At 38.0% G+C, this 26,567-nt stretch overlaps 1 protein-coding gene across 6 annotated transcripts in view; it reads right to left on the bottom strand.

The window, feature by feature from the left end:
* The window catches only part of FNDC3A (fibronectin type III domain containing 3A), a 114,770-nt gene that overhangs the window by 2,930 nt on the left and 85,273 nt on the right, over positions 1 to 26,567 (bottom strand). For all 6 annotated transcript variants that reach the window (XM_050333074.1, XM_050333075.1, XM_050333073.1 and 3 more), the window contains 15 exons: positions 26,094 to 26,147; positions 25,355 to 25,479; positions 21,364 to 21,538; positions 20,651 to 20,737; positions 15,761 to 15,899; positions 14,015 to 14,083; positions 12,618 to 12,736; positions 10,442 to 10,547; positions 10,175 to 10,350; positions 8,966 to 9,079; positions 6,098 to 6,247; positions 5,730 to 6,013; positions 3,776 to 3,985; positions 2,255 to 2,421; positions 1,529 to 1,656 (listed from right to left, as the gene is read on the bottom strand). In XM_050333074.1, the coding sequence (XP_050189031.1) occupies positions 1,529 to 1,656; positions 2,255 to 2,421; positions 3,776 to 3,985; positions 5,730 to 6,013; positions 6,098 to 6,247; positions 8,966 to 9,079; positions 10,175 to 10,350; positions 10,442 to 10,547; positions 12,618 to 12,736; positions 14,015 to 14,083; positions 15,761 to 15,899; positions 20,651 to 20,737; positions 21,364 to 21,538; positions 25,355 to 25,479; positions 26,094 to 26,147 (2,103 nt within the window). The remainder of the gene's footprint in view (positions 1 to 1,528; positions 1,657 to 2,254; positions 2,422 to 3,775; positions 3,986 to 5,729; positions 6,014 to 6,097; positions 6,248 to 8,965; positions 9,080 to 10,174; positions 10,351 to 10,441; positions 10,548 to 12,617; positions 12,737 to 14,014; positions 14,084 to 15,760; positions 15,900 to 20,650; positions 20,738 to 21,363; positions 21,539 to 25,354; positions 25,480 to 26,093; positions 26,148 to 26,567) is intronic.

Here is a 26,567-nt window from a genome sequence, read left to right as displayed (position 1 = left end):
TGTATCAGGAAAGCTGCAAGGAATCCTCTCAGTGATTCCTAATTTCATCATATTCCCAAGACAGATATGACTTATGAGGGTGTTATGCAAAGGTGTCTCAGTTGGCTGGTTAGCATGAGTTCACAACTCTTCAGCATGAGTGCCTAATTCAGTGAAATCTAAATGCTGGTTTCTCAAATTAAATAAATTCACAGCTACGTAAAGGTCCTGTGAAAGCCAATAAAAACCTGACGTGGGTACAGTTACAGGTACATCAACAGGTACTGAACTATTAGGTGGGTAGCACAGTACAATTTGATTTCTCTCTTTAAACCCCTTCACCCTTCTACCTCCCAATATCCGGATTTCCTTTATTTAACTGGTAACAGGATACAGAAATATCACATCATGCAGGACCTTTCCTCCCTACAGTTACCATACTGTTAGATAGTATTTCACAAATGCAAACTACTGACTATTCAATAAAAGAAGGAAATCCCTTCCAATTCTGCTGTTTGAAGAGCTCTTGCTGTGCTTGTGGCTACTCAAGGACTTAGAAAGTCCTTAGTCCTACTTAGAAAGTCCTCTGACAGCCAGGCTTTACTGGAATCTACAACCTAGAGACTTTTCTTTCTGAGGCAGGACAGGTCATTGGAAGTTCAGCTTCCTCAAAATCCTGCTAATTTGGATCGTGTGTTTGGTAGTGAGCAAACAGGCCACTGACACTCTACTGCTACGCCAGCTGGCAGGGGTTACTGTACTCAGCTGCTTGTCCTCAGTGCCTTGCCAAAAGTTGCCTTTCCCTCAAATGTATTTGCTGGGGTATTTATATGGTTGCTTCCTAATGCCTTTAAGAGCTTAGACTGATGTATATAGCTCATACAGCAGATTACTACCTTATTTTGTCTCTAGCACAGAAGAAGCAATGACATGAGCAATCTGGGCAATGCATCAGGGAGAAGGAGAAGAGGAGAGTGAAATGTTGGCAGGGAAATGGTAGGAAACAGCTCAACCTTTGTAGTTATAGCAGGCCCTGCTGCTGAAATGGTCCTATGGTGAAAACCTAATCACAAAAGTTTCCTACAACTGAATGTCTACATTGTCTTAGTAGGGGGCTTTCCTCTGTAGTTCTCTACAAAAAAGTATGGCTTGAACAAAATCAAAGCTTTTATAATATTGTTTACTGCCTTCAAACAGCTCTTGATGAAAAGAGAACCCTTTGCTCCTTTTCTCCTCAGTCTCAATTATGTACCATTGGTTTCATTTTGTCAGTTGTTCCCATTAATGGATGACTTCCTCACCACTTGAGATGTCAAGTTGTAAACATCAGTGTATCCCACAGAGGCTGCAACTTACTGCAGAATTTATATTACTTAAATCTCCTTTCTACGTGATGATGGGTTTAAGAGATACTACCTTATATACTTTAAGAGATACTACCAGAAAGTTAGCATGGTGACTAAAAATCTACTGGAACACAGTCTTTAGTAAACTAATTTTACTGAACTAGTTATCACAAATAGTACTTGAAGAAAAATACACATCATACCTGTTTGAATTCTGAGTCTTTTCCCACCATGACCTGAAGACAGTAGATAACTGGATCACCCTTCATGGGCTGCAGAACCTCCCATGTGATTTCACAAGTGTGATCATTTATTCTCTCTATCCTTGGTGCTGAAGGAAGTAAGCACAAAGGTGACACCTAGCTCTGCTTCCATCATCGTGTAACGTTAGTATTTTAGTGACCCGTAAAATTCTATATTCTACCTGCTATTTTTAGGCCTCAGAGAAACATAAGATTCAGAGTCAAATCTATTCTTCCTCCACTGTTTTCTGGAACAACAACTAACAATTCACATAGGTCTCTGTTGCTAGTTCAGTTATCATTCAAGAGAAAGCAAGGGAAATTTGGTGACCATAAGTGTGCATCATACAAAAAAAAAAAAAAAAAAAGGCTGCAATGCTTAAAATTATTCTAAACATGCAAGGAAGCATTTTCACCTCAGCTTAACGTAACAACCTGGTCACTCTTTTGTGGTAAGCAGGGATTTTAAGCATAAACCTTCTTATGTCAAAGAATGCATAAATACTGAGTCTTTAATTTTTGGAGTGAATATTTTAGGCCATTACATGAAAGGAGCATTCACCCACTCTCCCTACCTGTGCTCGGAAAAGGGCTTAGCATTCTCAATACACCAAATACAACATAATGCCAAAACCATCTTGCCATCCCCAAACTCCCCCCCCAAATGAAAAAAAGAAGCACCTTTACCTTTCAAGGCAGCTGGAACAGATTTGGGAGTAGTGAAAACATATTCTTGAGAAAGGGGACCTTCACCAGCTTCATTACATGCCTGAATACAAAATTTGTATGATGTAGACTCACTGAGCCTTTGAACTTTATATGTATGACATGGTCCTCTGTATAAGGATACAAACCTGAAAATGGAATGAGTAGCTTATTTTGAACACAGTAAAGGACTTCTGAAGTAGCTATTGTATTGTATGGAAATCTGTTCCCATAACTTCCCAGAATCTAATGAAAAGCCCAGAAATGTTTATTTCAGAGTGAAATAGGGTTCTGACTACTATAAAACAGTAAGCTCATTTTCCAGGGCCAAGTTTTTATTTCTCATGTCTTTGAAATAAAAGTCTTTTGCACAAAGAATACTACAGATTCTCTCTTACTAAAAATGGTCCTAAGCATTTTAAGAAACCCTTCTGCACTTGAAACAATGGCAAAGGACGGCAGTTTTGTCTCTCCAATGAGCTGCATACCTTTTTTTTTTTCTTGGCCATTTACTCCTCCAACATCTTTAGCTTTTCAAAATTAGGTAACTAGATTTTAGCTTTGTCCTCCTCTGTAACTCTCCCACCTAAAAAAAGTGCCATGAATCCAACTGCTCTTGTACATCATTGCTGGAGATGGGGCCACCCAGACCTGTTCAGGAGGCCAGAGTCACACTTGTAGCACACACCAAGTCCCTTTCTGAGAGTTTTGTACACTGGCCACTCTCCTGTTGTAATTCTTGCACAAACTGATCTTGGCAGCTCTTGTTTGATTTTCAGCTTTGGTATCCCCAGGACACAGCACAAATTTATCTCTTCCTGCAGGGGTTAGACTTTTCTTTCAAATTTAAAACAGATGGTACCCTGCACATGACCTAGTCTTTAGTAATGGCAATGAATTTCTTTCCAGTTAAGAGTCTAATTTCTCTTTACAGCACAGAAATTTCACCTAGTAGATCTATTTTGTCTCACTGTTAGGCTAAAGCTACTCAGAGATTCAGACATCGTACATAATGTAGCAGTACTGCTCATTTTACCATTTAAGCAAGGGTACTTGCTGTACCATCTCAGCTTACACTCTGATTTAACATGAGAAAAAGGATCCCTTAAATAATAATCTGTACTATTTTCCACTAAAATAATTGTTGCATATAAGGCAATAGAAAGAATTCACCCCTTCCAATATTAAGTATATAAAATCCACAACACTGATTACACTTGATATTTTGACAAAGTATTCAACCAAAAGTGAGAGAGATAAGTGTGCTGGTATGAAACTTTGCATTAAACTCTTCATGTTGAACTGTAAATAAAAAACAATGATGTTTTTAATCTTGTACTTCCCAGTACAGAACACCAGAGCCCTTCTTGCCTTGCCAGATGAGACGACCTCCTATGTCTGTTGTAAATTCAGCAAAGCACATGGAATTCTGCCCTTTGCTGCCATCTCCCAAGCATCAGACCACAGCGATACAGGGCAGATTAAAGCGATGCCAAAACCAACCTTCCGTTCTTATCCTCCATTTGAAGGTGGTACTGAATGGAGTCAGTTAATACTTTTGCAGTTCCCTCTCCCCATTTCAGCTTGAGAGTCTGAGAACTGTATGCAGCACATTCCAGGCGAGGTGGATCCGGTGGGAGAGGCTTTGTTTTCAGCTTTATGGTGTGGCTGAAAGGACCAGCTCCGAGACTGTTTAGGGCCTGAATTCGTACTCTAATATTTGGAAACAGAGAATAAATTAATTAGAAATTAGGTTCTAAAAAAATAACTGGTCTTTTCCATCATTCACATTAAAGAGAGAATATGCTTTGATAGGCTGTCCTGAATATGCAGAGCATCACTTTCCTTACCACATTTTAAGGAGCTGGATTGATTAAAAATAAAGATATTCAGATAAATTCATGTTAGTGTAAAGATGCAAAAGCTTTATCAGCTACTTTAAGAGTGGTCCATCTTCCTGACCCTGCAGTCCTTGTACCAAAGTTTTTGATATCACATTGGAGAGAGGAGGGAAGGTAAAAAACCCCTCATCCCCAAAGAGGGGAAATCATATCTTTGAGTGTTACATGAGGTGAGTTCAAAGATGACTAACAGAAATTTTTATGGACTTTCTGGAACAGATCCTAATAATGTGAAAATAAAGTGATAACGTCCAGCCACTTCTCTTGCTCCACCTCTCTTGCTGTTTTCACCAGTAACACATCTCTAGGCACCTGCAAACACAACCCATTTTGGGTCTACTTGGAAAGTGAGAGGGGGAAACGAAAAGAAGTCAAAGGACACATAGCAGAGGGGTGTGTAAAACTTGATATTCAGGGATATGTTTTGTTGTTGCTGGTTGTTTTGTTTTGTTTTGTTTTTTTAATACTCCATGGAAAACAATGCTGGCATTTGGTTTACAAGTAAAAAATAAAAGACTTACACAAGAAATTTATTTATTTCTGAAAAGAAAAATCAGAAAACACGAGTCTCTAAATATTTCACAGGTACCCATAGAGAACAAAGTGCGTCTAATTTAATTTTGCAGACTAACATTTGCTTGTCCAAAATAGTGTCTAGGTAACTGGAAAAAAGTAATCAAAATAATTAAATTCTGAAACAATCAACCACACAGCTGCAAAATGTGGAAATGCAAATGTGTGTGCAGGCTCAAGAATAAATACTTCTCCTTTGCTACAGTAATATTTAACATTATGCTAATTTATTACAGCCCAAAACTAAGGTTAATATATGTAATTTTTTTATTTGCATAGAGTTGACAGTGTATTCTAAAAAAAAACTTCTGTGGGTAAAAGTTCAGAAATACTACAATAGAAGCTTTTCTTTTTTCAGTCTATTGACACAGAAAGCAACAGTTCTTCAGACTGCCAGCATTATTGTTCAATAATTGTAAGACACACAGAAACATTGTGGTCTTACATAAAGCATTAAAAAATTAATTAAGGGCTCAGAAAACTACATAGCCAGATGATATTCTAACTACACTGAAATCAGAGTGGGCTTAAATTTGGACTTCTGTGGGACCGATCAGACTGGACAAGGTCTTTTCTGGATCAATTTTACCTTGTCAAACACACTAGAGGCCATCTATGAAGCAACCCGTCCAAAAAACAGTTATCAATCTGAATACCTAATGTGAATTCAGTTAACCTCACACATTAACCAGACAGAGACAACACTACTAATAAACAATAAACAATTGTTTAATAAACTAAATAATCATATACAATAAACAAACTAAAATAAATAATTCTTAAAAGAAAATAAAATTAGCACAGCTCACCTATTTATGATAATCATCATTACAAAGCTTTGTTTTGCTCCATGGCTATGCACTACTAATGATTGTCTCAGAGTAATAATGCAGGCAATAACAAAGTACAAGGAAAACAAACAAGCATTGCATCTGCTCTTATGGAAGAAACAGTAGGCTGTCAAGTAGCTGTGCATGGCGTACCTGTAGGTAGTATCTGGCTGTAAGCCATCTATAACATAGGTCAGATCCTTCCCAACAGTAACTGGCTGCTTATCTCCAAAGTCTATGCTGTAGCCAAGGATTTCAGATCCATGGTCGCAAGGTTCTTCCCAGCTTATAGCAAGGCATGTGGAAGGAGAATAGTGTGGACTTTCAACTTCATCTTCACTTAGTCCACGAAGACAGGTCACAACTGCAGGTACAGAGGCTGGAGTCATACAAGCCACTACTTCACTGAAAGGGCCTGCACCTGCAACATTCACTGCCTGTAAATCCAAAGCAGACCATGTTTTTATGGCAGGGTCAATTCCTGTTTCCAGATTTCACTAACAATAGTTTTACATCTTTACCTGAACTCTGCAATAGTATATAGTGGCAGGCAAAAGGCCTTTCACTTCACAGTTGAGCCCAGGCCCACAATAGGAGATCTGCATGCATCCTTCCACGCCACCCCACTCCAGTCGATACTCCGTGACATCAGCTCCATTGCTTACTGGAACCTTTAAAATGGACATAAATAGTTAGAAGTTTAAATTCATTGACTAAAAAAAAAAACCAACCAAAACCCCAAAAAATCAACCAAACTCACCACATCTGTTTTTTTTTCCAGAGGAATGTTACACTCCCATTTCTTTGCTGATTTTTAAATCAGTACAATACAAATAAATCAGAATACAATACTGGCCTTGGATCACTGTTTATTGTTTCAGAGACTGCTCTTCACAAAGTAATTTTGATTTCAGTTGCTTAAATACAGATACCATTTAGCATATGGCATTTGGCTTTGGAGCCTCAACAGTCAATGGTAAGAGACGGTCCTCCTGAGAGGGTATGAGAGTTTGCCCTGGCTGCGTCTCTGGTGCAGGGATCACAATATGCAAAAGCACACTGGTGACAGTGTCTTTATCTTACAGATTAAAGGACTCCTCTGTTGGAGCACATCCTGGCTCTTGTGTGTGAAAACTAGGTTGTGAGCACAGTGGGAAGCAGAAAACTGTGCACACTGTCTTTTCCTAAGATAGAGCTGTGAAGCCAATGGGAGAGACATATAAGTAACAAGACAGAGCTGGACTGAAATGCTTGCTCAAGTAGCCTGTTTTTCCTCACCACCTGCCCTAGGAATCCAAATTTAGCCTCCCAATTTTGGGACTTGTGTGGTTTTAATATCCCTTAGAAATAACAATTTGAAGTATAGCTAAAATCACATGTTGCAGTGCCAGACCAAGATTTGAGACTACAGAAGGGTATCAGCAGTCAATGAAGTAATAAAGAAAAAGTCAACCAAAAAGCAAACCAATTTCTTAAATTGTGAAGAAAATAGAAGAAAAATGCTGACATGGTTTTGTAGTAAATATTCCAAGACAGCAATCACACCAGGGTGCAGATAATTGCTACAAAGCACGTTCTTTCCTTTACCCTTCTTTTGAAAGAGAGGTATTAGCTACTTTCAGCATTAGGCCATGTGAAGGTAAGTGACTGCAAACAAACAGCATTTCAAAGGATAACATTTGATGTTCTTGATTTGTGACTAAAAAGGACACCCTTCCCTTCTCTGCTTTACAATGAGATGTGTTTGGTGAGAAGACTAATGCAGCTGTGGATGGTTCTGCCACTGTCAGGGAAGATGCAATACTTTCTCAATGTTACTGCTGTTGCTGCTGTAGATGTAATGGAGTTCACCTTAACAGAAGTAAGGGAATCCAAGCCAACAAGTACAGGGATGACAAAAAACTGGGGGAGGCATTTGATAGGTGGAGGGGTATGGCCACCAGAGGAATTTCCACAAGTGGAATCTGATACAAATTTCATGAAGTTCAACGAATACAGTGGCAAACACAAAGTCCTGGAGTTGGGATAAAAAAATACAGACTGAGGAGCAACCTTCCCAAAAAAGAAGGTCTGTATCTGATGAAGATGAACTACATACTGGCTGTATTAGCAAATCAGAAAAAAGAAGGCTAAAAGGAGAAATGATCCTCCCCTAGTCAGCACTTGTGAGGCTGCATCTCCAGTACCATGTCCTGTCTTGAGTTCCCCAAAAGGAGATGGACGTTGATGTTAGGGACTAAGTCCAGTGAAGGGCCACGAAGGGGGAGTGCAACACACAACAAAAAAGTAAGGCTTATTTGATAGCAAGATGATAAGGCTGAGGGGAGATCCTACTGTTCCCTTAAATTACTTATCGGGAGGCTACAGAGATGATGACAATTTTTTCTTGAAGGTGGCAGAGTGACAAGACAAGACTTGTGACTTGCATTAAAGGATATTTTGACTAGAAATAAACAGAGAAAATCCTACAGCACAAGAGTTTACCCAGGCTGCTCTACCAGGCTGCAACATCTTCATCCTTGGACATAAATAAAACTTCACTGGGCAAGGCCCCGAGAAACTTGACCTAAATATGAAGTTACCTCCAATTTAAACAGAAGGTTGAACTAAATGACATCTGGAGGTCTACTTGTGCTTTAATTACCACATGATTCTATAAAGTAGACATTTAACATCACTCAAATTAATCCTACCTGAATGTTGTAAGAGGTTTTTTTCAAAAGGCTTTGCCTTGTAGATATTTAAGGAGTGCTCCTCTGACATATGCAGTAGGAAGCATGAACACTACCTTCCAGGTAAAATAGTTTAATCTTCTTTTTTTGTGCAGTTCTGTAGCTCAGATACTTAACTCCATCTCAAGATGCTGAAAAGCTGTGTTTAAACAACATTCCCAGAGAGAATCTTTCTTTTTACAAGCTTAATTTTTATCTATTGCATTTTTTAATCAGACATCTAAATACTATGGGTTTATAGGAAGTCTGTGAGGCTTTTGCTACATTATTACTGATGTAATTATGTAAAATTAAATCAGGTTATAAAACCAACAAATGCACAATCATCTATTGTATTATGTGGATACATTCTCTCTGAGGAAATATAATTACATTAAAGAAAAATTTTAAGAAGAGAATGCATCACTCAGAAATGCAGAGCAGCAGTTGTGGCAAAACTCTTAAAGAACACAATAAGATCTCAAGTACCTGCAGGCTACCAACTTACAGCTGCCATGTAATGGTATGATGAATGACTAAAGTTTTACCTACCAAGTGCTGGATAATAAGGTAATCCCATGATTACAAATAGAATTATAATACAGTATTAAGCTTTTAAAGCTGAGCTCAAATATGTAGAAGACAATCATGTTAAAAGGTGTTACATGGCATTCTTACCTCCCATGACACCTGAGCACATGCAGCAGACCTGCATGTCACTTGAGGGGGCTTGCACTGATCTGGTGGTCCAGGTGCTGTAGTTATTTCACATTTTTCTGAGTAAGGTCCAAACTATTAAGAAGACAGTTGATACAATTACATTGTAAAAACAAAATTACTACTTTTTAAATAACAGTTTACCATAGTAGGGACATATAACAACAGCCTGAAACTTTGTATTATGTGTTTATAAAATATATTTCTGTGGACTGTGGATTCAGGATTTATTTCAGTATGTGACTATTCTCCAGAAAAGCTGCAAGGTTCTTCTTCACTACAGCAAATGCAATGTGAATGAATCCGGCACTTCAAACTCTTGGGCAAAACACGGAAGTGCTACGAAATCCTTATTTTGAAGTTACACGATGGCTGCACTGGAATATGAAACCATTTGTAACTGCCTTTTTATATGTATCTAAAAGAAACAAAAGATTCAAAAACTATTAAGCTATAGACCATTCTTTGTGGGGGGAAGGATGAAAGTCAGGACAATGCTTTAAAGCTTTAAGCTGCAGACCTCTCCACAAACAGTGTCAACTCATCCTGATAGTTTTTTATGAAGAGAACATTATTGATCAGTGTAAATAGCCCTGCCTCTCTGCCTTTAAATTGGGACTTTGGGTACATAATTAAATAAAGCTTGTTCTATAGCAACTATTGATTTAAACACACTTAGTATTCCAAAGAGGGAGAATAGTCTTGTATCTGACAGAACATGTACTCAGAAGCTAAACTAAATATAAAAATTGAGAGAATCAGGACACACTACTGTGTTCTAGAATACCAACAGCTGTAAAAATGAAGGTCAATCAATTTACAAAGCTGTATAGAGAAAATAATTTGTTACCTGATTTCACATGAGAAGACTATAAAGTTACAACAGTGCTTTAATAAAGTACTTAGCATTTCCTAATAATTTCCCAGTACTGTTATTTAGATAAGAGACATAATTATCTATTCTCTCTTCCCTTCATCCAAAAATCCCCTTCATTTTAAACTGATGTGTAACTGTCTGTTCCCACACAACAATAAGCTATGTGATTCAAATAACTCTACATTAGGAAATCTGATTTTAAAATTACTGTTAAATAGCTTCTTTTGAAAGAAAAGATCCTTAATAGTGGTTGCAGTCCCTGGAACTAATTTCATTTCAGTCTGCCTCCTTACCCCAGCCTTGTTAGCTGCTCGCAGTCTGAAGTTATACATCCTCCCTGGCAGAAGGCTGCCGACTGTGCATTCAACATCAGAGCCTTGGTAAACCTCTCTGTGTTCATCAGTTTCTGCCTGAAACATTTCCAGACCGTAACAGGTAATAGGTGAACCACCGTCTACCTGGGGTGGTCCTGAAAACAAGGAAGAAAGAAAAACTTATTTAATTTTAACACGTAACACATTTGGATCCTTTACAATCACTAACAGTTGTAATAGAATTACCCCAACGCAGCTGAATTTCTCTTGCTCTTGGTCTACCCTGTAGCCTTGGAGGCTGGCACGGACCAGGAACCACTGCTGGTGTCTGCACCAGTAAAGCATCAGATGCCTACAAAGGAAAGACAGATTAAGAAAGTGATCTAGGCCAAAACAAAACACTATCAATTATGCCACAAGTAAAGGCAAATACTGAATACAGAAACAGGATCTTCCCTTTTCTGAAGTACATCTTCAAATACATGAAGATGCTTAAATGATCTGATGTATTTTTCATAATAGCTAAATAAAACATGCTAAAGTAATAATAAAATATGCAAAATTAGCTTCTGATTTTGTGTTTTGGTACACATGCAAGGGGTAGAATTGAAAACAGTGGTTAATTATCAGTACAAACCTAGTATAGATGCTTGACTTGTTCAATGTAAACTCATTTTCTTTTCCATAAACTGCAGTTTAATGAGCTCTAAACCCTTACTCTAAGGGTTGCATACTTTCTGTACAAGAACATCTCAGAAAGCAAAAGTGGGCAGAAAATTCAATCGAAAGAGATTTTAAAAGAAAATTAGATTTCATTTTTTTCACTGCTTAGCAATACTTATTGTGAAACACGCTTTCCCCTCTGATTTGAAGTTTGGGCAAAAATGCATAGCATAACATACAGCAGATGGCATCGGGTATTCTGAATGCAGACAAAAATGAGCAAAGACGATGAGGGGTTTTTAGTTTCAGTGTGATACAGAAAGAATACAAAGTTGGTAAGTCTTTAAGTTCACAAAAGAAATGCCTCTCAGAGCCCCTTTTCACAACTGCTTTCTGCCTATGTTCAGGAACGAATGGATTGGAAGTTCTACTGGTTTTCAATTCCTTTGAAATGTATTGTTGCACTGAACAACTGATGCTACTTAAAAAGCAGAATGTTTCTCAGGAGGCATATGTCCATGACAAGTGATAGAGGAGATAATTACATCTTTCTTTACTGTTCTTCTGTTGGTTTCTGACACCTTCAGAAACTATCAGGACTTCCTGAAAATTATTTTCTCTTTGGTTCTTAATGTTTATTCAAGTACCGGAGTTGGGCTGTGGGGAAATAAGCTGGCAGAGTAAAAGTCTCCAAGGACACATGCACTAGTGGTTTGGCGACAGCCTTCCTCTGCCCCCTGAGCTACGGTGAGAGGGAAAGCACTGCAGCTGAGCCAGCACTGAAGGAGACCAGATTTATTCTTAAGACAAGGTGGCTGTGGTCAAGGTTATCTTTGCAGGAGACTTCTAGGTGGAGGAAGAACACATACCTTTCCTACAGTAAGGGGGGAGGGCTGGATAGAAATGGTCAACACTAAGAATGCAAGGCTTTAAGATTTTCAGGAGACCAGCTGGATAGTGAAGCCCTTCTGGAAGTCTGTAGAGAGCCAGGGCTGGCTTCTTACACTTGGTGCTGAGAAGGGAGAGGAATACAGTACAACATTTTGGCACTGGCAGCTGAACTTCACCACAGAAGTGACAGTGCAAGTGTGTGTGTATATAGTATGCATAGTATGGCACAGCAAATTGTTTGGGAATATTGAAAACTAGGGCAATGTAAATATTTTAATTGTGCTTGAGATAGCCTGGGAAGAGGCTACAGGGCACAACCCTGTAAAGCCTGAGTGGAGACTTCCTCCCTTGCTTGCTGGGCTGACTTGGCTACTTAGACTAGGTACTCCACTGACCACAGGGAAAACATTAAATTCACAGCTCCTGGCCCTGCACAGGACAACCCCAAGAACCACACCACGTGAGAGAGCGTTTCCAAATGCTTCCTGAACTCTGTCATGATTGGTGCCATGACCCACTTCCCTGGGCAACCTGTTCCAGTGCCCTGCTTAACTGCAGCATTGGGTTAGGCCTTAATAAATGACCTTCTAATAATGTATCACAGAGGAAAGGACACAGTATGTTTCTGCAAATAAGAAAAATCATGTTAAACCAAATATAGTATCAGAAAAGAATATTCACATTTCTTTCTTTAAGAAATGAGCAGAAACTTGAAATACCTGTGCATCAATACTGGAACTTCTTTGAGGTTCTAATTATGGTTATTTTGTTAGACTCTTCTGCACAATATTTGCTTAAATCTATCTGCTGGACCAGATTTTCTAAAGAGAGAGACATTTTATTTAATACAAATATTAGTTCCTCTTACAGTGCTTTGTCCTCCTTCTCCCACGCAATATACACGTAACCGATAGGAAGAGCCAGGATTTAGCCGGTCACACACATGTTCCCTAGCAGCTCCGCTGTATATTGTGTCCCATTTGTTTCCTGAAAGTTAGAAATAAGTATGCAATGAACCAAGGCGTAATTTGCCACACTTCAATACCAGCCACAGCAGGTATCCTAACTTCACTAAATAAGTGTGTGCCTGATGTTTATAGGAAAAGAAATAAGGAGTTGCTTTGAGTTCCCTGGAAGATCCAACAATTTCATAAATATAGTTTCCTAGGTAAATCTGTTGAAGTGAAATAGCTTCCTTTGGTATTCACCTTAACTAGAAAAGAATTTCTTTTTAATTAAGTAGTTATTACTGGGCCAGCAAACACATTCAACATCATAACCAAATAAATGGGTAAGAGACAAAAGCAGTATTTTCCATGGAAAAGAAACTTTTAATTACAACAACATTTTGCAGGCTTTAACTACAGTTTATAATTGATAAAGTTTGTTCCTGTCTTTCTGAAAGGCCCAGCAGCATCTGAAATACTGATTTCATTTGCTGTTCTTAAATCAGAAACTCTTTTGCACTCTCTCTCTTTCTTAAGAGATTAAGCAGGGAACCTGGGGACTTGTAATTAAGTCTCCAACAACTCAATACATTGCAGAATTTAGAGGACTGGGAATGAAAGGTAATACACTAAATTTAGTTCACTAAATCTGCACAAAAGGCTTGGATGCATCATTCCAGAAGTGACTTAGTGAGGACACGTGATGGCGTACAGAAAGGATAGACTAAGTATCAAAAGAACCACAGCTGAGAGCCCTGACACAGCACTGGAGAAGTATAAACTTTCATTTCTCAGTGTAACTCTGTTCCTGAACTTGAAAAGGTTACATACGAGGTCTAGGTTTTTAAATATGCAAGATGGCTTTATGTCCAATTTAGAAATACTGTTCATTTCCTTTCTGTACAGAAGGACAGAACAGCAAATAGCAAAAACAGTTATCCCAGCTGCATCATTGTTCTCCTTTAATAGTGACAAGTAGAGCACTAGTTTTTCTTTCATCTGTCATACAGACAAAGCTACATGTCCCTGTCTTCTTGCTCTACAATGTCTAAATTTCTCATTTAATTTCCAAAACAGAATACACTTAATCAATAAGTCAAATAAGAAACATCTCTTTTGACACAGAATTTTGTGGCATCTTCTTTCTAAAGTAGAGAAAAGGAACTTGTACACAACCATCAATGTGCCTCTATTTTTTGATGGCAGTCCTCGGCAATACCTTTTCCTGTCACAATACACATTTTGTTCTTCTCACAGGCGCATAGAGACAAGAAAAAACTCCCATAGCTGAATACCAACATATGTTCCTAATACTTACCATTTAAGCCTTCGGACATTTCCACAACGTATGTATTTATTGCTGCTCCTCCACTGTCTTTTGGTGGATCTATAAAAACCAGCAATATTCCAACTAAGCAAGATAAATTAAATGGTTTTGTAGGTTTTGGGAAGCGTTGACAAAAGGCAAAAACGAACAGCCAGCTGGAGATGGGTGCTTATTTAGATAGACAGCATCCTAGCTCAGGGCAGTGGCATATCACTCAAAAGTCTCTGCTACAAGAAGCTGCCAGCTCACAACCCTACTGTTCACTCTGCAGATGAAGAGTGACAAGTGAGTCGCACCTGGGAGATGCCACAGCAAACATTTCAGTCTCAAGTGCTGCAGAAGGCAGTCTGATTATGGATTCAGGGACTCAGACCCTAATGGTCCTGTAATTTGGACTACAGATAGGAAAAGATTATCATACTGATTTGTGTTTCAAAATTATTTAAGGACAGAATTTCAATACTCTAAATATTTTGGGACAGAAGTCAGGAGATCTACACTGAAAACTTATTTCTTAAACTTCTAATCCATCACTAGAAATTGAGTACACTATCCTCCCTGGTGCAATATTCATGTACAAGATATGAACTTACAGACCTTTCTTCGACATATAATCCTAACACCGCTTTTCAAAGATGACTTAGAAAACAGCAAAATTAAATAATGTGGAAAACCAACATTTTGAACAAATACAAAGACAGCATGATACTTCAACACAGAAGGGTACTCCTGACAAAACATCACATTATGTACATGCTGGATGAAATTATGTTGGCTCTTAGGCAAGGGTTACATTTCACATCACACCTGCTAAATAAAATGAGACTTATTATATGGCACATAGCACTTGTTTGGTTGGAAGGTATCAAATTACTCCCAATGAAAAATAAAGTTATCACATTAACTATCACATAAAAAGAGTATTATTGTTCAACATAATGACTATTAAAGGTCTTATATATAAATATATATTTTAGGTAGCTTTTGATCTACAAATGAGGTATTTTTAATAACTTTATACAATTATGTATCATCCATAGAAGATAAAAGTATCCAATTCTGATGTAGGAAAGCAGTCTGGAAAGATGCAATACTGGATCTCCTATGTACTACTTATACTCTACAAGTAACTTTCTTATTATTGATGCTAAAGAATTAAACACACTATTAAACGGAAATAGGTAAGAAGTGACGATAAATAAACTTTTTAACTGTTTGATTTTCTGCTAAAGTACTGCATCACACAGTACAGTTTAACCTTCTCCTATTTTACAGCTTAAAGCTAAAAACTCCTGAGCCTGAGGAAAAGTTTCTCAAGATCCTTAGCAAATAAAGTATTTCTCTATTAAAACCAAACACTTTGAAAAGATAGGTTGAATTTGAACTTTGATCTTCTCTTTCAATAAACACCCAGAATGTCATCCACTTTTTGTGCTGGAGAAACAGAACTTCTTAATGCACCAATTAACACTTGTTTTTTAATTATTGCAGTCCCCTGCAATAACAGTCCCTATTACAAATAGTATATTATTTTCCCCACATAATTACTTATAATGCCACAGTATTTTAAATTAATATTTTTCTTAATTCCATGAAAATGGATCATAATAGCTCAGTTGACTGAAGTGTTACTGAAGTAAAACCTGACCTTCTATGTACAAACATATATAAAATATTTTCTATCTATATATAAAATACAGAAGACATACTGTAAACAGAGCTGGACAACATTCTTACCCCAGATTATTTTAAAACTCTGTGCATGAATTTTTCCTTTCACTGTGGGTTTTGAAGGTACTCCAGGTTTGTCTGGACAGGTAATGTATTCCACTGTTTCACTTGGACTGCTTTTCCCTTCTGAGTTATAGGCAATGACCTGCAAATATATATAAAATACTATAAACACACTGGTATCCTATTCACTGTTTATTGTAAGGACAACTTAATTTAGATGTGTATTTAGACAGATAGATACATAATAAATTATCACAAGAAGTTATTTAGTCCCATAGTCAGACAATCACTACACAGAAAAAAAAAAGCATGAAAATTCCCAGGAAATAAACCCTTAAAAAAAATCCCTCTCACATTACTATAGTACTTTCTTTTACAGAAATACATTCAGAGTTAAAAAAAAAAAAAAGGTTTATATAGGTAAGTTGTACTAACAACAGCAAGGGTGATATAAACTCTTCAGTCCCAAGGAAAATGATGGCAAAGGTTGTCGTGAAAGTTATTACAGGCATGTGAAGGACAAGAAATTAATTGGATTTATCAACGGTAAATCACATTTGACCAACCTGAGTGCCTTCCACAATGAAACAATTTGCTAAGTAGATGGGGGAGGAGAGCTGTGGACATTATCTACCCTAATTTTAGTTTGATATGATCTCCCAAAGCATCCATGTAGACAAGCTGGTAAAATACAGACAGAACAGATAGATCACAAGATGGGCGTAGAAAACGTGACAGAATGCCTGGCTCAAAGGGTGTTGGTTAATGGTTTGAAGGCAAATTAGCAGCTGCTCAAGAGGGGATTTCCTCATCAGCTGATCCAATGTCAGATTCTATTCAATATTTAGAAGTGCTCTGGATGACAAGAGTGAGTGATGCTCCCAGGTTTGCATATGGCACCAAACTAGGAGAAGACAGAGATGGGGAGGGAAGAGCCACCATGCAGACTTTGACAGGTTGAAAGACTGCATCAACAAGAATTGTATGAGCTTTGGACAAAGACAATCTTGCACCTGGGATGGAATAATCCCAGCACCAGTACACTCTGGGGTCTGACTGGCTAGCCAGCTTTTCTTTTTTCAGCTCTGCTGAGAAGGACCTTGGGTGGGAGCAAGCCAAATGAATCAGCAAAGCATCTTCGCAGTAGCAAACCCAAATTGTTTCATGGGCTGCATCAGCAAGAGTTTAGCCAGAAGAGCAAGGGATGTGATTATGCCACTTTAATCAGCACTTCTCAAGTCATGCTTGGAATACTGGGTCCAGTTTTGGTCCTTCCAGTTCAAGAGACAATGAGAAACTGGAGTGTTTAGAAGAGAGTCAGCATGATGATTAGAGGATTGAAGAATCTGACACAGGAAAAAAATTTGGTTTATTCTGCCTAAGAAAAAAGAAGTTTAATTGGGAAGGATCTAATCACAGCCTTCCAGTACCGAAAGGATAGTTACAGAAGAGATGAAGATACTGCCTTCACACAAAAGATCTGTGATGACAGGACAAGAGTCAGTAGACACAAAATGGGTTAGGGAAAATCTAGCTGGATTTAAGAAAAGAAAGTAATGACCATTAGAACAGACTGCCCAGGGAAATGGTTGAATCTCCATTGCCAGAAATACTGAAATCTCAGCTCAACAGGGCTGAGACACGGTTGAATTGCCTAACCTAAGGCCCTGCTTTCTACAAAAATTTGACCCAGATGATCACCAAAACTCCTTTCCAACCTAGACTTTTCTGTGATTCTAGGAAAGGAAATTCCTGCTATTCTTTTTAGTTTAGTAAAAAGCTAAACAAACTAAAAAAAACCCCACACAACTTTTTTTGGCTTTTATACTTTTATTCTGCCCATTTTAAAAATGAGCAGAATCAAAATAAGAGGAGTGATGTTAGTACAGACTGAGAAAAGGAAATGTGAGCTAACATGTCTCTCAGACAGTAAGTCTCCTGATAGAGTTTACAAGATTAATAATCATCTGCTTGTCTTTGTGCCCTTACAAATAAAGTTAAACAGGCAGTTAGCATTTACCTATTATAAGGTTTCAAATGGTTATAAAGCTTCTTTCAAAAGCCTTAAGGAATATTACTACTAATTAAGTCTTTTCCTGTATAATAAAAATTAAAGACCTGATTAACACAACATTTGTTTCTCCTTTATGCTCTGTGAATGAGCGAACAGAGACTTCTGTTTACTGTTTTGCTAATAACAATAGGGAATAAACATTGATTTTTTTATTTTAATGAGAAACTTAGAACATTTAAGTAACTATACATTTACTAGTAATGAGTATGCTTAACATGTAAGATTACTTTCAAAGGAAGACTGTGACCAAGTCCTCAAAGCTAGTTTTAAGGTAATTAGCTATTCATGTGTGGCCATAACAGTGCTAGGAATATACTGTGTATTTTAAATTATTTAAGTTATGAAAATATCCCAACCATATCATGTTCAGAAGTGCAAAATATCATCTGAAAAGGAGTACTTGCATGCTTTAGTGTTAATTCAAACCAAACCAACCAACCCTTAAACTGTTACCCTTCATATTGCAAAAAGAAACTATTCTTCAACAGTTCCCAATTATTCCTTAAGAAATAGTATTTTAGGTGTATGTATGACAACAGCTACCAACATTTTTTCCTTATAGGCAGAGATGAGGTTATTCTGACTGTGCCTCAAGTTGCATCAGGGAAAGTTTAAACTGAAGGCCAGGAAAAATTCCTTCATGGAATGGGGGGTCAAGCACTGGCACAGGTTGCCTGGAGAAGTGATTGAGTCACCATCACTGGAGGTATTTCAAAGATGTGTAGATGTGGTGCTTAGGGACATGGTTTGGTGTTGGGTTAACAGATGGACTTGATGATCTTAAAAGGTCTTTTCCAACCTAAATCATAGAATTATATAATCAGATGGGTTGGATGGGAACTCTGAGATCATCAAGTCCAACCCTTGATCCACTACCACCACAGTTACTAGACTATGGCACTAGATGCCACATCCAGTCTCTTTTTAAATACCTCCGGGGACAGAGAATCCACCACCTCCCTGGGCAGCCCATTCCAATGCCTGATTACCCTCTCTGTAAAGAATTTCTTCCTAATATCCAACCTAAACCTCCCCTGGCAGAGCTTGAGACCATGCCCTCTTGTCTTATTGAGCGTTGCCTGGGAGAAGAGACCAATCCCCACCTGGCTACAACCTCCTTTCATGGAGTTGTAGAGAGTGATGAGCCTTCTCTTCTCCTGGTTAAACAACCCTAGCTCCCTCAGCCTCTCCTCATAGGACTTGTGTTCAAGTCCCTTCACCAGCCTGGTTGCTCTTCTCTGGACTATGATTCTGTGATTCATACTGTGGGACAAGTCTTTAGCTTTGTTCCAAGAGTAACTGTTCAAGAGTGACACAGAACAGCCCACGTCAGAAGGAAGCTGAAAGATTATCTCGTCCAATCCTTCAGGGAAAAGTGAGCCTAGATGAGATTATCTAGCACCCTGTCCAGTCATATCTTGAAAGCATCCAGTGATGGGACTCCACCATATTCCTGGGGAGGTTGTTCCAGTGATTACTTGCTCTCACTGAGAAAAATTTCAGATCACCACACTCTGAGTGGGGCCTGTTGGCCAATTTTCCACTCATCTCACGGACTACCCATCCAGTTTTATCTTGCCACTTAGCCAGGGAGAAGGTTGCGGGAATCTGTTGAATGCTTTGTTGAAGTTTTGGTAATGAAAATCCACTGATCTCTTTGAGACAAGCGAAAGTGTTGCTTTGATGTAGGATGTGATCAGGCTAGTCAGGCATGATTTACTTTTGGTGTAGGTTTTTCCCAATCACCTGCTTCGTTGGGCTTGCAATAGTCTGTAGGAGGATTCTTCCATTACTTTTCCAGGGACTGAAGTAAGATTAATGGGCTTGTAGTTCCCTGGTTCCTCTTTTGGGCCCTTCTTTTAGATGGGGGCTATGACATTTGCCCTCTTCCAGTTGCCTGGGACATCCCCTGATCTGCATCACTTCTCAAACAGTGATCTTGCAGCAATGCCAGCCACTTCTCTTAACATCCAGGAGAGGACTGAGCCCTTCCAAGAGACCAAAGCCCAGTCCTGTCACAGCTATCTTGTTCTGTGATCCAGTTACAACGATGCTAAAGGCAGAGGCAAAGAAGGTGTTGAGAACCTCTGCTTTATCTGCATTATTAGTAACTTGCATCTCGGTCCTGTTTAGCAATGGGCCTTTGTATGTCTTCCCTGGGCTTTGCTTACTGCTCACATAGCTGAAGAACCCTTTCTTGTTGTTCTTGACATCTCGGGCCAATTTCAGTTCTAGCTGATTCTCAGCCTTCCTGACTGCAACTCTGTGTGTCCTAAAAAGGTTCTTGTAGACTTGGATAGCTATTTGGTCACCTTCCCATGGCCAGTATTCTTCTTTTTAGCTTTTCACCACACCCAAGGTCAGACTGACCTAAGCTAACAAGTTCAGCCCTCAAGACTTGTTAGAATGGGCTCAGCAACATGGTAATATCAATGATTTGCTAACAAATTTTTTTGATGATCCCAACTGTGTTTACATACATTTAGAGTCCATCAAAGAACCCCACAGCTACACTAAGTAATACTACCCATGTATATGAAATACAAAAGCCAAATAAAACCCGCAACTGTTAAGAACATGGACTTATGACCTGGAATTTCAAGGCATCTGCAATTATGTTATGCCCTTACAGAGGTTCTTGTTCCTTCTGCAGAGATAATTAATGAAGCAGGTGCTCAGACAGTAGTTTTAAGAGACTGAAATTGTAAGAAACCGGCATAGAATTTAGTTTTCCTTAGAAAAGGCCCTCTCCAGTTCTGAGTCAATCTCAAGCTACTCTGGTGCAAAAAAACCCACTCAAACATATGGAAAAATCTTACCCTAAATTTATATTTTGTACTGCGCCTCAAATTCTTCACTGTGTAGGTAAGATCGTCACCATCATATTTTGGCTTGAAACCATATCCCTGCAGAATTAAATAGGATCATTTGAAACATCTTTGCAGACCAGAGGATGTAACATACTTCATACAAATAATTACTGTTTCAAACTGTAATTGTTATGCTTTCTGACAAAGTAATGAGTGCACCTTCATTGTGTAAACACAATTTTTTTTTTTGAGAGGAGTGAATTCATTATCCATTTTCCAATCAGAAGAGGAGAAAAGAACAGTAAGAGAAACATACAAAGGATCCCCACAAATTATATCTAACACTTTCAAAGGGTAGTACAGTATTAATTTTAAAACAAAGATAGTTAGGTTTGAAACTACATCTAGAGGGACCACACTTCATGATGCAATTACTTTGATTCAGCTCTTATAAGGCTTAACTTTCACACAGAAATTCACAAAGCTAGAAGTAATTTAAATGTCTTTGCAAGAATTTGGCTTAATAACACTAAACACAATAAAAAGAAGAAAGCTATGTGGTTTGGTCACAACAATGACAAGTCATTAGCTTAATTTCAGAAAATACAGTTGCTTGTAGAATATTCTATCAAAAGTAATAATTATCACACTTAGTACAATAATGTATCAAAACCACACATGTTAGTCTCTTTTCTTACTGAGAATAAGTATTCTAAACTTACTGAGTTCTCATCCTCCATCTCTAATATATATGAGATTCCTTCATCTGATGGTGTTCCTGAGGGTTTTGTCCACTGAAGGGATAACCAAGTAACTCCAGCATTAATCAGCAAAGGACTTGCTGGTGTGGTTGGGGCAGTGCCTGAGGTATGATACAGGACTTCTTCACTAAAATCACTGTTTAAAACAGACAGTATGTAAACTAACTAAACAAAATAATTATTTTTAGAAAAACTAAATTCTTACTCAACACAGTTATGACAGTTTCTTGTACATAAGCACAATGGGAAATTGCAAGCTGGTACATGCAGAAGACTTTAACTTGCCCATGAGTCCATCAGTAACAAAACATCTGAACAAGGGTAACATACTCATAATTGAAAGATTTCTTTCAATGTTTTGCCAACCAAAGTGTTTTACTTTTTCATATTAACTCAGTATTCTAAAACATTAGAGCTCTATATGCAATAATATACTAATACCACAGTGTCCTTCCTATTCAAAATGAAAACATGAAGATATAAAAGCATATATATGAAGACCTCAAAACAAATTTTGCGTATGTCTTCCAAGATTACTTTGAAGTACTAGTTTCTCTAGTGAATCAGAAAAATAGAGCAATAGTCTCATTCAATGTTAAGCTACTTTAAGAGTTGATAATATGAAAATATTTTTGCAGAACAAATGAAGTAACATTTACACCAGTGAATCCTCTAACACAACTGTTAGCCTTATCTGATGACAAGTAGATACACCTTGTGGTGAAAATACAAACAAGTTATATAAAAAGACCTAATGTGAAACAGAGAAATGGAAAAGTCATTAAGCAGGTACTATACTTGCACAGATGGTCTAACGTATCCAGCTATACTAAAAAAAACACCCCACCTGTTCTCAGGTGGCATTTGCTGCTTCTACATGAGACCTGAAGAAACATATACAGGCTTAAAGCTAATCTAGGTTTTTTTAACTATATGAAACTAATGTTACAATTAAACTACAAATGTGTAATTTTAATCTGAAAGCTAGGGATTACCTAAGTGAGCATCAGGAGGCCCTGAAAATGAAATCCTCTATACAGCTCAAACAACTGTACCAGTTAAATATCTCGTGTGTTGGAACCTCACTTGCCTGAAGCAGCTCAATATAAAGATACCTCTTACTCAACCTACATTATAATAGCATACGTACTTAAATTTTGGTCTGCATTAAAGTACTTTTGGTAGTTTAAAAAAAAATAAAATCTTGCAGACAACACATTATCAAGAGTGTTGACAGCACACAAAGTAGATGTACCGTCTGTGTGGACATGCAGACTGTCAAATACTGTCAAGCAAGAAGTGAAAAAGTGCAAAACGAGAAAACTTTCTAAATTTGTGGGTAAAGTAACTTTTTTTCCTTGTAAGAAATCACAAGCAAGACAACTCTCTGAAATAGAGATTGTGTGATACCTACAATTAACTAAACAAAGGTCAGTATTTTATAGGTAGTCTAAAGAAAGCAGGAAGAGAGGCTCGATATAAATATTATGTGTATCTCTATTCACAACAAACTATTGAAGGAGTTACATCTTACGAGCAGATATAAGGTTAAAGACCCCACATCTTAAAAAGGTTTAATCTCTTTACTTCATTGAACCACTCAAAAATACACTGAAATAAACAAAAAGAGTTCCAGCGATACCCACACTTGAATGACTATTAAACAATTTCCTTAGAAGTACAACAATACTATCCATTTTTTAAAATAGATTTTATTATTCAAGTATTCTGTAGTCACTGTTTCATGTGAGGTTAGAATTAAATTTAAAAATGAGTAACTCAAAGATAAAATATCTGTTCTTGTCGGTAAAATTATTTAGACAAAATTCTGTCTCCAGATGCCTAATGTTCTCAACATTCTTTATAAGGAACAAACAGGCACTCTACACTAATAAGCATTATTTCAAGAGACTTCTTAATTAAATAATACCATGAAGACAATAAAGCACATCTTCACAAGGCTATGAAATAGTGATTTAAAAATCTATTCAGCATGATTAGTTTAAGAAGGGTACTTAACTGATCAGTGCCTTCAAAGCTTACGCTGGAGGAATTTGTAATATGTGCAGCTATTCCTAGCGGATACATTTACACTCAGATGCAAAAGGGGAACAGGAAGACAGCCTGAGCACTGGACCCTGGTTAACTGCCAGCTCTTCCCGGTCTTTATTTATAACAGTTCCAAGTAAATCTCATCAAGACAAAGTCCAGGAGAGACTAAAGAGAATAATTAATTACAGGAATATCATCCAGAAGGCAGTAATGTAAAAAAGACTGTCAGAGCACACCAAAAGTTGCTCTAGTCCACTATAGTGTCTTCTGACAGTGGCCCAAAGCAGGTGCTTAAGGAAAGACATGGGAATAGGCACAATATACAACGCATTCCAAGTACTCTCCAAGGCCTCTCAACACATGCCTCAGATATCCTAAGCCAGCTGTATTTTCCCCACACTTAATAGTCTCCACAAGATTTCTTCTGCCTAGCATGAGTTAGGACTTCAGCTCTGGCTCCCTACTCTTCATGCTGTCCTTCAACACTGTCCAAGCAGGCACTGTTGCTTCAAACACCTCCTTCTGCCAGCAGAAGGACACACAACACACATCCTCTATTTCACGCTATAAAAAACCCACTCCGATGAGCTGCAGCACAATTTTCACAATCTTTCAAACAGTGAATTAAATAAAAAGAAATGCAAAATAGCGATTTTAGGCTGATGGCTAGGGAAACCTTATTTTTATGCAACACAAGACTTCAAGGTCCAAGTGCTACTAGGTAGTGTGGACACCAGCAGGCTCCTCTAGAGGTGATGAGCCCCTGGTAGTGTGACTGTTAGCCAGGTTAATCCGCTCTGCCTGATGACCAAGAAGCATTTCCCAGAACTAACGCACTGTGCAGTAGTGCAAGCATAACTTGAAAATACATTGCTGTGGGGTTTTTTTGGGTTTTTATTTATATTCTCTACTGAAGTCAGAAGTCACAGAATGGCTCAGGCTAGAAGGGACCACAGTGGATCACCTGGTCCAACCTCTCTGCTTAAGCAGCATTGTCCTAGAGCACATGGCACATGTCATTCATTCAAAACTTCAAAACAAAGTTTGGTGCTCTCCAACTTCTGAAAAGTAGTAATTAAAAGCAAGCTGCACATATCCTAAGCATTTATAATAAGCTCCAGAACTTCCAAAGAATTAATTGATTTGGTAATAAATATTCATTGATATTCTGTCTCTTTCCCAGGGAGATTAACCTTAGATAAAGGGACAAAATCCCAGTAAGGGGACATGGCACAAGGCACAACAGATACTTGTGGCAGTGGGAGTTCTGCCAGACTCACTTCCTGCTCCAGAAGAGTTACTGACTCCTCTTTATATCATCATCACTACAACTCTAAGTTTAAGGAGGGATGATAAGTCCTTGAAGACTGCTATACCAACTTCAGGAACTAACCTTAGGTTTAGCACCATATCAAACCTGCCTGGAACAAAGAGTAGCAGAGAGCAGGGTAACGAGGTATCCCCTGGTCAGCACAGCAGCAGCACATGTTGCTTCTAAGAGGGGCTGAGATTTGCAGCATTTATATGGTAAGTGTGCACACACACAGCAATTGTAGTACATAGCCATGCCAGGCCTGAACAAAATGTGCTATGCTGGGAATCACAGAACAGCTGAGGGTGGAAGGGATCTCTGCAGGTCATCTCATCTAATCTCCCCATGTCAAGCAGGGTCAAGTGATTCGAAGGGCACAGGTAATCTGAAAAATTAATAATCTAATAACATGCTGTGAATTAACAAAGCAATTGGACTAGATGATCACTGTAGGTCCCTTCCAACTAAAATATTCTATATTTCTGTTTATTCCAGTTGGACAAAGACTTTTCTCTTTAAACGCCACCATATATTTTTCCCAAATGCATTTATGCATATGCACTCCATTTTTATGTATGTAATATTTACCTCATTCCCATGTCATTTTTGGCTGCTAGTCTAAAGGTGTACCCCATTGCTGGTGATAGTTTAGTGATCCTATACTGCTTCTGTTGACCGTAATAACACTGGCAAAACTCTCCATTTCCTTTTCCCTAAAAAGGAATAAATTATTCACATTATTCATCCTGTTATATATGCATCCATCAAAGTAACAAACAAATATGAAGTAAACTCATTTTTTAAAGTGAAATATAACTCAAGAATCTCCCATATAGTGAGGTAGTAGCATATGAAATCTTGAATGTATGTTAAATTAGCAGCTTTTCCCCTTGCTTTCCATTTCCCAGCTCCACAGGGTTGAAACAAAAAAAGCCATGAAGCTTCTGCAGCTCTGCCATCTCATGATAGCTGTCCAGGTAGGGACTGCAAGATGTTTGCAGGGGCATAGCTGATCCACTCCCTTTGTACAGAAGAAAGACTGATACTGGAAAATGATCCTTCAGTGTCAGCTCTTGAATGCAGTATTGGACTACAAGTGAAAAAGCCACTATTAAGAGTGGTAGAATCATGCAATTAAGATCCTACTATTTTATATTCCCCAGGAAAAAAATTGAGCAATATTCTGATAATTGTGTCAGGAAATTACATATTTGTCACAAACCTCTAAACAGAAGCCACAATTTTCATACAACTTAATGTGCACAGTCACACACAACTACTTTAAAAACCTACAAAATTAAAAAGACAATAGAAAAAACTTGCTTACTTCATCCCATTCTAAAAGGTAACTGTGGATTTTGGAACCATTATCACAAGATGCCTGCAACAGGAAAACAAGAAAATTAGAACTCTTAACTGGAAATGAGACCACTTAAGGAAAAAATGTATGTATGGGCCAAACCATGACAAGAACAGCAGAAGGCAAATGATGTTCCTCTTATACAATTGTTTCACTTGCCAAGACAGTCCTAGTTCAGTCCCTATCCAATGAATGCTTGTTTCACGTTTACGGTTTTGTTTTCTGATTTAGATCTTGAAAAAGTATTCAGGCAGTTGTGTAAAATGCTACAGTATTTTTCTAAGCAGCTGGATTGCAGATCTGCTCAGATTTGAGTCTTTTCAGACACCTTAATTTGCTTTACACAAACAAGCTTATGTTCAATGGCAGAGAATCAGTTCCACAGTACAGTAGGGAACTGGAACTTAGTTAACTTTATTTGCAAAGGCTCCTTGCTTTTCT

The sequence above is a fragment of the Myiozetetes cayanensis genome, unplaced genomic scaffold (assembly GCF_022539395.1).
Source record: "Myiozetetes cayanensis isolate MyiCay16 unplaced genomic scaffold, myiCay2020 scf5-8, whole genome shotgun sequence".
In the NCBI taxonomy this organism is placed as follows: Eukaryota; Metazoa; Chordata; class Aves; order Passeriformes; family Tyrannidae; genus Myiozetetes; species Myiozetetes cayanensis.
The sequence above is the reverse complement of the archived record's forward strand: the minus strand, read 5'-3'. Positions and strand labels throughout refer to the sequence as shown.